The sequence below is a fragment of the Sycon ciliatum genome, chromosome 4 (genome assembly GCF_964019385.1).
Source record: "Sycon ciliatum chromosome 4, ocSycCili1.1, whole genome shotgun sequence".
NCBI lineage: Eukaryota > Metazoa > Porifera > Calcarea > Leucosolenida > Sycettidae > Sycon > Sycon ciliatum.
Genome location: NC_088646.1, coordinates 34,386,282 through 34,399,856, shown reverse-complemented (window position 1 = coordinate 34,399,856; position 13,575 = coordinate 34,386,282). Strand labels below are relative to the sequence as shown.

General features: G+C 47.9%; 1 protein-coding gene across 2 annotated transcripts in view; it reads left to right on the top strand.

The window, feature by feature from the left end:
* Positions 1–8,895: 8,895 nt before the first annotated feature.
* The window catches only part of LOC135815829 (microtubule-associated serine/threonine-protein kinase 2-like), a 32,806-nt gene continuing 28,126 nt past the window's right edge, over positions 8,896–13,575 (top strand). The window contains exons 1-3 of one of the 2 annotated variants that reach the window (XM_065329170.1): positions 8,896–9,888; positions 10,572–10,874; positions 12,629–12,669. In XM_065329170.1, coding sequence (XP_065185242.1) covers positions 9,601–9,888; positions 10,572–10,874; positions 12,629–12,669 — 632 coding nt within the window. In that variant the 5' untranslated portion in view covers positions 8,896–9,600. The remainder of the gene's footprint in view (positions 9,889–10,571; positions 10,875–12,628; positions 12,670–13,575) is intronic. The other variant, XM_065329171.1, reaches the window with a different exon arrangement.

Here is a 13,575-nt window from a genome sequence, read left to right as displayed (position 1 = left end):
TGCAGGGCAGGTCAAGAATTACCTTTCTCATTTTTTGGGACATTACCAACCAATTCATCAGGCATCAGGTACAGATCAAATCCACCAATCAACAAAGGCTCAAATCCGGCTCCATCTTCATGTACATGTATGTTAGCTGCTTGCCCCTGTGCCAAGCCTACAAAAATTCCCGAATGGGGTACCACACTTCCTTTTATTAAGTGAATGCAATTTCCGAAACGGCGGAAGTAGACTGGGTACTTTTTCGGAGTGTTACAGAGGCCGTTGTTTAAAGAACTAGAAATGTGAAAACAAGAGCACAGGAAGGGTTTTGTTAAAAGCAGGAAGTGATGGTTGACCAGGCAAAGGTTATGACGCCGTCATACCAAGGACTCCCAGGATGATAGAGTGTTCCGTTCTTCCCTTGGGGCCGGGTAGTGAAATCTGGCCGTCGCTTGAACTAACTTTGTTATGCTCCTTGCTTCATTAGATTCCTGGCAAACTGCATGGCCAAACGTGGGGGGATTTTGTGTGGCAGAAAAAAAAAGTTGGATGCCAAGTTGGCAAGAAGTTGAGATCTACCTGCAGGCCCTGTGGTCCATACTGGCACAGCAGTAGCGAGAGCCCAAGTGGCTTACTAAGTCTTATCTACATGTGTGTACTCCAAGCGGTTTTGTATAGTTGATCTGTACCACATGGGCAGGGATCATGTGAGTTTCAGGCATTTTGTGTACGATAAGTCTGGGTGAAGAATGTTTAAAACTCGAAAATTCAATCGCAGACTCAGAAAATCAGAGCACTCCAGCTCGGAATTTCTCATGTAAGCGTTTACCCAATGATAACATTCTCTTCAAATGGGCTCATTAAAAACCAAGACCAACTCAAGTAAAGCACAATATGATCTGAGTACTAAGACATTTCATGCGATGAAGTTCAGCTGATTGCCATGCTCGTGATAGGAAGACATTTTAAAGATTTGACTGCAGATACCTCTACCTGCAGGGTGGTGTCCGGATATGGGAGGGCCGAAAAGGGAATCTCTACTGCCGCAGTGAAAATGCATTTTCAAAGGCCTTGTTTTAAACCTGACCTGAATGCACTTTCCCACAGTCCAATCATTGGAAACTGGCACCCTAACTTTTTGGTGTCTCCCGCACATAGTTGTAGATATGATGAAAACAACAGTACATCCTGCATTGTGTGATCCGTGCACTGATTACTCCTTGCCACATTTGAGGCCAGGAAAGTCCGAGAACAGGGAAATAGAAATTCAGCTAGGTTTTACAAAAATAGGACAGGTATGCCATGGCAAAATGTATGGAGAAGCATATCCAAAACACAGATTTTTGAGATTTAAAGTGGGTTTTTGATCCTCAATTGGCCCAAGTCCGACTTTCAAAAGCCAGCGGGACTGTTTTCGATGAGTGGACTGTAGAGTGCTCAAACGCACAAGTCGGTGAGATGTGCATAGCGCAAACGAATGTACAGGTTGTATTCGTTATCAGTGTTGTCCCAAGTGCAAAGCCAATACAGCCACCAGTCACTCCACACCCCAGCGCACAACGTATAGGGTTTAGGAATCAGTGCCTAAACACTTCGGCTTTTAGGCAGACACACTGTGATCATGAAACACAGAAGAGCGCAAATGACAAACAACCAACACGATGGAAGGAAAACAAATTAGAAAGACATCTGCAACATAGCAGACACTGGGCGCAAGACAGGGCGGCCCATTTATAACACACGGAGGTTATTTCCAAACATCACCGGAATTCTCCTTGTGTGGTTCCTTTCAAGGCTGCACCGTAGAGGGAGAGAAAGAGGAAGTTGTGTTGGGACTTCGAGTTTCATGGTAATTAAACCATGATCATCAGGCAGCCATGATTTATCTCGAAATTTGCGGTAGCAGCACAGCTTTATCTCTCTCTACTGTGTAGAAAGCAATGCCTTATTATGGCACAGAGCACTCTTTCATGGGCTTCTTGTGGCTAGTAGATCTAATGGGCTGGCCGTATTTGTGTCAACGTACATGTAGGTAAGCAGCGTGGGCATCATCATTGATGACCGCATGATGGCGATGACATCACTGCTCATTGTTTCTTTAGAACTCGGGGATCATGGGTTTCACGACTCCTTGCTTCGATCTGTTCTGTCTGAGTACAGGTCCTCCCTCATTATAACGAGTCCGGTTAGTACATAAACCCAGTTAGTAAATAGAAATCTGAAATCCCCTGGCGAAACGTGGTCTATACAACTGTTTACAGGTCCGGTTGCAACATAATTTGTTAGTACATAAAATTCGTTATAACGACCCTTTGCCCAGGTCCCTGGAGTGCCAAACCCTCCGTGTAAAATAATACTGACCATGCAGGACCAAGGTCAAAACATGTAGGATAAAGCAGAAAGATGCAACGTATTATATCAACGTATTCATAGACATGGACGATGTATTTGTAGATATGGACGATCTTTTGCTTCCAAGGAAGAGCTATGTTGAGTTTTCAATTATCTTATAGCTGCGTGTGTATGCGGGCCTAAGAAAAGAAGTAAATGTTGTCTCCATTCCCGAGGGAGCTCATGATAGTCCCCAGCCTACAATGTTACTTTTCTAATATTGGTAATCATTGAACCGGATAATCCCCCCCCCCCCCCTCCCACCGCAAATCTGAACATGTTATAACTATGGGTATCGGTACCCATACACATAAGGCTTCCTAAACACTCGACCAAGGTCTCTTCGCTGCAACCGCTACCTAAAATAAAAACGGCTCGCCAAATTTTCGGGCCTGCCCATCATCAGGATAAAAACAGTCAACTGGTTTTCGTCTAAATCGAGGGAGTCTCCGCTTAAACCCGTAGATCATGCTGCATCGCGCTGATCAATGGCATAATAATTGAGGTCGCTGGGGGCAATCCGTAAATACCGATACTTTTCAAGACACTATTTGTTGATTTCTCCCTAGACCCCTCCCTCCCTCCCCCCCCCCCCCCCCGGCCTCAAAAGGTCGCTGGGGGCAATCCGTAAATACCGATACTTATTCTAGACACTATTTGTTCATTTCTCCCTATACCCCTCCCCCCCCCCCCCCCGGCCTCAAAACGAACATACACATATTAATACAAAAGAGAAAGACCAAGGAACTACAAGTTACGCTATACTGTCCACTAACACCACCAGTTACTAAACAATCAGCTCATGCGATAACATTGCACGACACGGACCGACGGAACTGATATTCTACAACTGACTGGCTAACAGCTCTAGCACATCTTGGATGCGCACTCCAACAGCCTTCCAACTTGGAAGATTCTAAGTAAGTTATAGAAATAACATAAGGAGGGGAAGGTGAGAGCAACCAAGATAAGCACGAGCTGAAAGTCTCAGCTGTGAGACTTTCAGCTCGTGCTTACCCATTTTTTTGCTTACCCATTTTTTATTTCTAAAATAACTGTCTTGCAATGCGAAATGCAACGTACAGGGCGAACACCTGACTTCACCCCAGACAAATGTGCCTTTATGAACCCTCTAGTACTGACTATCGATTTTCACAGGCCGCGACTACCTGAACAACCGGAACCTAACCGCAGCTGTTGGTGGGGAGCTATCTCAGCCCTACCCGGTGAGAGCTGGCGTCCCCCAGGGCAGCATCCTGGGACCGACACTGTTCATCCTGTACACAAATGACGCCAAGGACCATCTCCCTCCTGGAATGGACCTCGCAGCATATGCCGACGACACTACGCTCTTCAACTTCATCACCTCAAGAGTGTCCATACCTGGCAGCTCTGCTATCATGCAACAGAGAGTGGATGCACTGTCTCGCTGGGGCATGGAGTGGAAAATCAAGTTTGAGCCCTCCAAGACCCAAGCCATGACAATCGCACATCATCGCCAGCCTTGGCAGCTCCCGGGAACCACTTTCGACGCTACGCCAGTCAGCGAAGCAGGCCACCTGAAGCTCCTGGGGGTCACCTTTGACTCCCAGCTGACATATGCGCAGCACATCCACACGATCCGCTCCAGAGCACAACAACGCCTAGGCTTCCTGCAGAAGGCCTCTGCTATCCTAGAGCCCCCTGGCCGACTCTGAGCCTACAATGGGTTGTCCGCCCTGTGTGTCCCCTGGTCTGGCTTGGTGCGCCACCCTCACACTTGGCCAAGCTAGACCAGATCCAGCAACGAGCCATCGGCATCCACATCATCGGATCGGGATCTTGGCTCCCTAGTCTATCTCTGCGGCTGACAGTGGCTTCACTTGCATACTTGTACAAGCTATTCTGCCTGGATGCGGACAGCCCGCTAAAGAAGATCCTCCCCCTGGTGCACAACGTCGACCTCAGGACATACAGCCCACCCGCGCGTCTGCTCAGCCTACGCACCCACACCAGCTATCAATTAACCTCCCAGCACGCACGCGAAACAGCTGTCCTCGCGCATTTCCTGCCAGCACTTTGCAGACATGGAATGCTCTGCCCCAAAGCATGCTGCTGAGACCCCCACACCTGGAGGGCGTGCAAGCCTTTAAGTGCCGTGTCCACCGTCTCTCTATGTTGCGGCACTGTAGCTCCCTTGTTCATGTAATAGCTGGCCTACTGTAACAATTATGACTTTGCTGGCCAAATAGCTGAGGCTGCAGTCAACTCACCAATCATCTCATGTTTTCAATGTTCCTTTTATTTTACTTTAACAATTTTGCAACCTCTCTCTCCCTCCCTCCCTCTCTCCCTCTCTCTCTCTCTCCTCTCTCTCTCTTTCTCTCTCTCTCTCTCTCTCTCTCTCTCTCTCTTTCTTTCTTTCTCTCTCTCTCTCTCTCTCTTTCACTCTCTCTCTCTCCCCTCTCTCTCTCTCTCTCTCTCTCTCTCTCTCTCTCTCTCTCTCTCTCTCTCTCTCTCTCTCTCTCTCTCTCTCTCTCTCTCTCTCTCTCTCTCTCTCTCTCTCTCTCTCTCGCTCTCTTTCACTCTCTCTCTCTCTCTCTCTCTCTCTCTCTCTCTCTCTCTCTCTCTCTCTCTCTCTCTCTCTCTCTCTCTCTCTCTCTCTCTCTCTCTCTCTCGCGCGCGCGCGCGCGCTCCCTCCCCCACCCACTCTTGGTGCGTTTAGGTGGCCATGCAGTCGAGACCCTAGGTCGGCGGAGCTCCCTAAACTTCACCACCACTGCCACGATTCAGGTTGTGCGTGCTTCCCCAAGCTGCATCTCATGTTTGGCATTTAAGTGGTCTTTGTAAAAAAAGAAAAAAGAAAAACAGAGGCGCACAAGCAGAGTGGGGGGGGGGGGGGGGGGGGCGCAGCCCCCCCCCCCCCTCCCCCTACCCCCTTTGGCTAGAACCCTGATACATGTATATAGAAAATATTAGAAATACTTGTCTTGCATAGAAACCGGTCTCATATAGGAGCCTGCAAAATTTCCCCAAGAAAGTCATATAAGCTGCGGCTTTTATACACGACTTTACGGGTACATGTACGGTATATGAAATTTTAAAAAAGTGCCGTCGAATCACACAAGTCACTTGAAGTACATCCAGTATACATGCATCTAAAGTGATGTCGATACCGTAAAAGCCCCTGTAAACGCCCACTTGAAATTACGCCCACCCTCCGTGTACACGCCCAGTCAGGGGAAGTCAACACTTTTGTTTCAAAATAGCGCCCGGGGTCTTGGCTTGTCAAAGCCTAAAATTAGGCTTGAGAGGGCCGCGAGTCAGAGCTAGGCCACTGGGTGCCGACGTTGCTCTGTTTCCATGCCAATACAAAATGGCAACCCCTGGCCATACCAGTTAGTGATCGTCCTGGAAAAATTCGAGGAAGAAGAATGAAGTTTGCTTGCGCTGCAAGCCATTTTCTGTGGCGCTGTCGTCCATTTTTGCCGAGCCTAATTTTAGGCTAGCTTTAAGAGCGATAGTGGGCGGAGCGGTTTCAACGGAATCGGAGCTGATATTGAAGCGTAAACGAAAGGAGAGAGGAGCGAGAGTGATTGGAAGACTACCAATGGCGATTCTAGCAGCATTGTCCTTTCACTACGCCAATAATCGCCTGCTCGAAGTGGAGGCATCATGGCCGCCATCATGGCTGCCATTGCATTATTACCCTAATTCAAAGGCGCTCCATGCGCCTCCTGAGTTCTGAAATGGTGACAACAGCTAGGAAATGTTCCTTGTGGGTCATGTCGGAGAGTTTGGAAGAGTTTCCTGTTCAATTTTCCCGCCTTTTATGTTCTTTTACACAACAGCCTAAAATTAGGCTTTCGCAAGACAAGCGAAGAGATACGCCCAGGCATGCCGGCAACACCAGTACATGTACAGGTACTGATGCCCAATACTTACTGCTATCCCTATTCCAAATACGCCCGGTTCCAAAATAACGCCCAGGAAATCGAGGCTGCTATTCTATACGCCCGGGGCCTATACACGGGCTTTTACGGTATCGCAGCACCCCCCCCCCTGTGAAAAAGTGCTGCCCCCCCCCCCCCCCACTAGGGTCCAGCGGATAATGGTCCGAAAATGTTTGTACAATGCTAACCACAATGCTCCAAAAACTACCTTATACTGCTGATTTAATGCTTTTGAAGGGGCTATAATGCTCTTGATTTGAGACAAAATGGGAGAATGGTTGCAAATTGTCACACTTCAAGGAATGCACATAGTCAATGTGCCTCTAAAGCTGCCGCAATATCTCTCACCAGCTCTACCGCCTGTTACTGCTATAAGACATGGTCGCATCTCCAGTGGCTGCTCTCCATTGCAACTTGATGCAGGGCTGTGGCAGAATAGTGGGTGTAACATATAGGCATATGCGGATAATGGCGGCAGAAAAATTTGCAGCATTCGGTACTTTTTCTGGTAAGTTTCATGCATGTTTGGTATGTGGATAAAGAAATGGAGCAGAATTCGAGGAATTGCCCGCCATAAGGTTCATATGGTTCTGCCAATTTCACTGCTTTTCGAGCAGAATCTGCCACCTTTTCGAGCATTATCCGCACACCCCTAGTAACATATCAAATCTTTCCCCCTGATTATCCAGGTAGTGAGAGGTGATAACCATTATTGCTGGTGATCATTGGGATGAACGTGGGTGAAAATCAGAATGGAGCGCATTGTGCAAGCTGTGAGGGTGCTCCGCTGAAGAAGTTTCCGAAGTACGAAATCAAACTATTCGATGAGCTTCTAAGCTTCGCCTTAGAGTCAGTTTGACCTAATTTGGGCCTTTCGCTTCATTCTTTTGTTTGTTCCGTGTGACTAAAAACAACATTGCGAACGTGGGTCCATTGCAGCAACCTTACGTGTATCACCCACGTTCCCGTATCCGTTACGTGGGACTAAACCTCCCTAATATTCACTATACAACTCGTAGTTCTACTCAAACTCACATAATGCTCATTTTGTTCCAATCTAATGCTCCTTAGTGCTCTGATGCTCAGATAGTCTCATAATGCCGAATATAAATGTCGGCATTATCCGCTGGACCCTGCCCCCCCCCCCCCCCCGACCCTGCCCCCCAGTAATTAGACTCAGGTGGAGGGCCAAGGATTAATTTATACTGCCGCGGAGAAGAAAAGAGGATCAAAGAGCGCATCCAAGACGTGCTAGAGCTGATTGCCAGCTAGGTGTAGAACATCAGTACCGTAGGTCAGTGCCGTGCAATGTTATCGCAGGAGCTGATTGTAAAGTAACTGGTCGTATTAGTGGGTATTATAGCGTAACTTGCAGCTCTTTGGTCCTCTTTTCCCCTACTCGTTTTCCGATTTTCGTGGGTTTTTTCATGCCATTCAACGAAAATGCAGTCAATAGTCAGTGCTAGAGGGTTCGTAAAGGCACATTTGTCTGGGGTGAAGGCAAGTGTTCGCCCCGTACGTTGCATTTCAGATCATTGCAAGACAGTTATTTTGAAAATGGAAAAGTGGGTTGCGGAATAACTGTTTTCCTTGCCCCCCCCCCTATTTTGACCTACATGTAGCTAGAACCCTGACATAATATTCAATTTTCTTACTGTATTTAAAAAGTGTAACCGAGAACTTGCGCTTGGCACAGACAAAAGCGGGTGAAGTACTGACCACTTTCATGGTGTCAGTTGGTGGGTTATTTTGTGCAGTTAATCAATAGATCATTACAAATTTTGTAATGATTTATTGATTTACTGGATATGTACATGACATTGTACATGTAACTAGTAACTAATTACTTATTGCTGCAGCCGGAGCCGCTAAAACCGCGTTACTTACCGGTTGGCTGTCACGAGGGACGAAGAAGAACTAGTACAGCTAGAAAACGTGGCGTCCTTGCTGCATTCCCATAATCCATATCCATCGCCGCGCGCCGCGGTCCGTGGATCTGCGGACGTATACATGTATCTACAAAGACTACAAGTACAAGATATCTAGCCTAGGACTATAGCCAATAGGAGCTGTCAGTGTCAGAACGCTTGTAGTAGCTGAAGCTCACACCGCCTGGGATACGGCTCTTGTAGCAATGGGCGAGGGCAGGTCAGCTACACCTACACTACAGGCTACAGTCTGTCCTTTTTCTGTTTTAGTTTTATTTCCAGGCGCCAGCTCGATCGGGTGAACACGCAAACTTCAAAGAGCACAAAAATATCGTAAGCTGCATTGCTTTTTCAAACGTCATGATCTCGAATCATGACAGTATTGTCGACTTCGTGTGCAGTCTGCACATGCACGACATTCAGTCAACACGCACGAAGACGTCAATGCCGCGCCGACACTTGTCAAACTGCGGAGACCTGGGTATGGGCACGGCCATGCAAGCATGCAACCAGTGCCTGCCAGTCGTGGCAGAGTGTATGACAGGTCAACACAAAAAATAGGATCGCAGTGGCAATCATGGTAGACAGGACAGGCGCAAGTGGAGTTGATCGTGAGACTCAACACAGTCATGACATGCCTACCTCACTGCTACCAAAGCCAGTGCCCAAATGCAAAACTAGCAACGACACGGCGTGCATTCTAATCATTGTCACGCAGTCACAGTCGCCGCATGCTCTGTTGCTCACACGCGCTGAAGACTGAAGTCGTCCCATGGTCTACGGCTCTAGCTCTGTGCATGCTAGTGACTGAGTCTTTAGGATAGTAATGATTTGGCTGTACAACATACAATAATACTACAGTTGCAGACCTTTCTCCTCTTTCCCTCCATTGGAATGATCACTTCCAGCAAAGCTTCCAGGGTGGGTTACATTTCTAAGGAGTAGAGTATTCTCCAGATTAGCTCCTCAAGTAAATTGTTCAAAGTGGATTGACACGGACTGGCAAGCAAGTAAAGGCTGAGCTAGCTGTGCACATGGTGCAGGCCCTGTGTGACTCGGTGACAGAGTGCTGGCCCAGTGCGCGTGGAGCAGCCACGTAGTTACAGTGTATTCATCTTTCACTGCTCTGGCAGTGATCAGGGTGATCGACGGCCAAGAAGCATAAAGGCTGCACGGCTCGATGGTAACTGGCTATGGCTCTGCAGCGCGACCTGATTTATAATCGCTAGGTCCTCAAGACTGGGGTAGGTCGCCTGCGCTCGATCTACCTCTATCGTGTACAACTACAAGTGTATCCAACCAATACGCTTGCTACTTGCAGAATTATTTTGCTGCACTTTTGCAGCAGCAGCATCTTCTGATCAGCAATGGCGGCAGTGCCTGACAGTTTACCAGTCGGCGACGATGCAGCAGCCAGTTCTAAAGGCGAGCCGATCACATTGGAAACGGTGCTGAGAAAGCACAGGTTGGACGGACTGGCTGAACGTTTCTCCTCCGGCGCAGCAAAGTGCACACTGGACGACTTTCTGCAGATGCAGCAGGCCGAGCTGCGCCAGTGGACGGAAGACCTAAATGAATTGGATGATTTGGTGCAAGCATGGCGGTATGCGTGCACGACGTGCTCCAAGCGCCTAGCACAACTTCAGCAGCAGCAGGTGAGAACTGATGGCCTTGATCTAGTGCTGCTACTGCTGCTGCTCACATAGGATTTCGTACCTACTAAGACATAGTCTTGTAGTCAGGGACCTACCACCCCAGTGGTTTCTAGCTGCGCTTTTTATCTGCTCGCTTGCCTGATCAGTCTTGGCTAGCTTGTGATAGTGCATTAGTGGTGCTTGCTCACTTGCCGTGCCGAGCTAGCTCAGGCCAGGGTACGGGTAGGGCGGTTTGGCTAGCTGCTTGCTTGCTGGTGAACGAGCACGCTGGCTTGATCGACACATGTGTGTCTGTACTGTGTGGGCGAGTGCTGCGCAGATTGTAAATTCATTATGTTTTTATGTAGCAAGTGTAAAGAGTTGTTGAGCTAGGGGAACTCGTGTCAGGATATCAGGAGGCACTTCTCTTGTTACGCGTGCGATTGTTTGTGGAATTCTTGTTCTGTGAACGTGGAGTTCTTCCTGTACAGCTGAACAACATCACTGCATAATCACAGTGTATTCGTGTTTCTGTTCCCGATCGCATGCGGCCTGCTGTAAATTTTTATATTCTGCCGCGTGTACATCATCTAAAGAGATTAGTGGTACTGCAGTACTGACTACTGGTACAGTGCCAGTGGTAGTCGTGCGGACGACAACGAAAGCGTGGTGTTGTTGCTGCCGTTTCTCTGCATTATTGTTAGACATCTCCGGGCGACAGCGATGGTCGCATTCTCACGGGTCGTGACCAGTGTGCCACTCCGCCGTCAGGTTCAGGAGACTTCAACTTCCAACGCAAGAGCTCGCTGAGCTTTCCGCGCTCCATGAAGACTAGCGGTCGACGGGCGTTACGTGAGTTGGAACAGTCTGAACAACACGATAGTGGCTGTGTAGCGGACACCGGTGATGGAGGTCATGACGAGCCGCCATCCAACTTGCTCGCCACGCAGAAGCTGGGTAATTCAGAGCCCAATATCCACTCGCCTGCTGATACGTTATCGCCACGGGTAAGAGGTCTTATAGTATGCACTTGCCGTATTGTGTGTGTGCGTGCGCTGCTGTTTGCATGGGGCTATCTAAAAACTTACTTTCTCAAGAGAGAACTGTGGGTGATCAGCTTTACTTTAGAATGAAGGCAGCGTTCAGCAGTGTCAAACTCACCAGCTAGTGACTGGCTGTGACTGATCGGTCCAGAAGCGACTATTTGACATTTTATCATCATGTCTCAATGGACACCATACAGAATACAATGTACTGGGTATTTTGCCAAGGAGTTGACACCTCATTATTATCTGTGCCTTGTCTTGATGTCTATAAGCGTTGGGGTATGGCTGCGTTTCATTTGAGTGCGAATTATATAACACCCTTTGTCAAACCTAAAACAATGGAAATATACAAACAGTATTCATTGCCCAGCCATTGCAATCCACATGATCTTAACTACTACTAGTAAAGGGCTGTCAATTATTATTTCTTATCTCCAGATTCCCCCATACAGGTTGCTGTTTCACTCAGCACAGCTGTTGGAAGGATCTAGGAGTTTACAACAAACTTGTAAAGATGCGTTTTTTTGCAAAATCTTCAGAACAGGATTGCACCGCTCCAGACACTCAGACGATAGCCTACACAGAGTATTTGGCTGTGTAGCTTTCTCACGTACCATTAGTATTACATGTACAGTCGTATACTGGTGTTACATTTTAATTTTCCGCTCTGGCAAAACATTGACAGTTAGTGTCATATAGGGTACACTTGTAACACCTGTGACGGGGTTGGGCATAGGCCTCACTGTGGACATAGAGCAGCAAGTAACTTATCTCTTACGCAGAACGCTAACACGAGGACAAGTTCCTTACTTCTTGCATCAAACTCGACAGTTAACGTTTTCTGAGGAAGAAGGGAGAAAGCAGCAGGTGGTATAGGCAGTGAAGGGAAACGTAGCATGATTCGGAGAAGTCATGAGCACTGCAATGGAAAATGTGGGAAGAACAATGATGCTTGCATATTGGGGTACTACACATTGTCTCAGGACCGGCGGAAGCAGTTTTTGATTAGTCCGGCCGTACCATGCCGTTCGTACTTTCTATTATGACATGGCGGGCACACACAACCTCCCCGGCAGTAAACACGTGTTCGTGGCCAGAGCGTTTGTCTGGCCATGGCCGGACCACCAGACCAGTTCCGCCGGGCCTGCTGTCTATGGCATGAGAACGATTGTAAGCATGTTACCGTAGTTCACAATGTTCACTTCCACATGGCTATTCCCATCATTGAGGCTATACGCTTGTCTCAGGGTATAATGCTGAATGTACGTATGGGAGCAGTGGACGTGGACATGAACAACGTACCAAATCGCAAAACCCCTCTCACGGTGTTAACTGCAGGGGTGATAGCCACTTCCAATAGCAGACACAGCACACCAAACTGTACGTGATTGTGGTGCTAATTCTACCTGTGCTGAAGGTAACAGCTCACCGCTCGCAACAGATGTATCCTTTGATCCAGCTATCAAAATTTTGTTGCAGTGTTTCAACCCGTAAAGAGGACGGGGAAAGGGTTAACGCCTTGAGTCGGGAAGTTCCAAGCCGATGTTCGACAACATCTTGAACTATGATAAGTACTGTGACCTTTTTTCTGAGGTGGATTGATACTCTTATCCAGCACCCCTGACATGATCACCGATCAGTACATCAGGCTAGCAAGAACACAACCGTCATAATGCTGTGTGTCGGATGCCTGTGCATTTTCTGTTTCTGTGCAGTTGGATGGCTTGAGGGTACGACGGAAGCACAGTTTAAAACGGTAGGATCAGAGTGTGGATTGTTGCTACTCAACGGAGTAGAGAATAGTTCCCTTGTCGTTTTTGGATCCGGTAGCACATTGCACGATTCTTGTGCATTGCTGTCTGCTGTAAGAACGCCGGGGGTCTGTGTGGCATATCATAGTCATGGACACTGTCAATCTATAAAAATAATACCAAGCACTGGCTAAAAGGATTTCAGTTGCATTTATAAATAAACAAGTGAAGCCCTTAATAAGGGGAAGTTGTCTGTTGAGGTCACGAACCTGCTCTAACATATACGCTTTCAGCTAATTTTTCAGCTACGTAATGATAGCAATGGACTTGGTAGCGTAAAGCAGTGATCCCAAATGGCCCATTGACTCGGAAGCACACCGTTAAAAAACCAATACCACCTGTGATGCACGAAGTACACGTCGGCGGCTGATGAGACCTTACCACCATCACGCACACACCTGTCCTGGCCTGTCCTGATCATTACCGTAAAACGTTGACATGTCCCCTCGTACCCGACAGACACAGGGTTGGTTGGTTGAGTACTGTACGCAGCACACACCGTAGGTTAACACACACATACACACATACACACACACACACACACACCGATGGATATCAGATTGAAGAGCAGAACTGCAATGTATCTTCAGTAAAAAGTGCCCTGACAATAACATACCTTTCACTTTGCATCGGATACGAGGACCTGAAGTCCATTTTACTTCGGTTATCACCTGGGCTATAAAGTCCTGATTTGTACGTCCCTTTTTGTGCACCCGCACGTGTTGTCCAGGCGTCAGGGGTCCAGCCTCCCTGCCCAACCGACCCACCACACACAACAACGAAACTGAACGAAAGTTTTACATAATTATTCGACAAGACGGAGACGGACAAACAAGAAGACCGGGCACGAC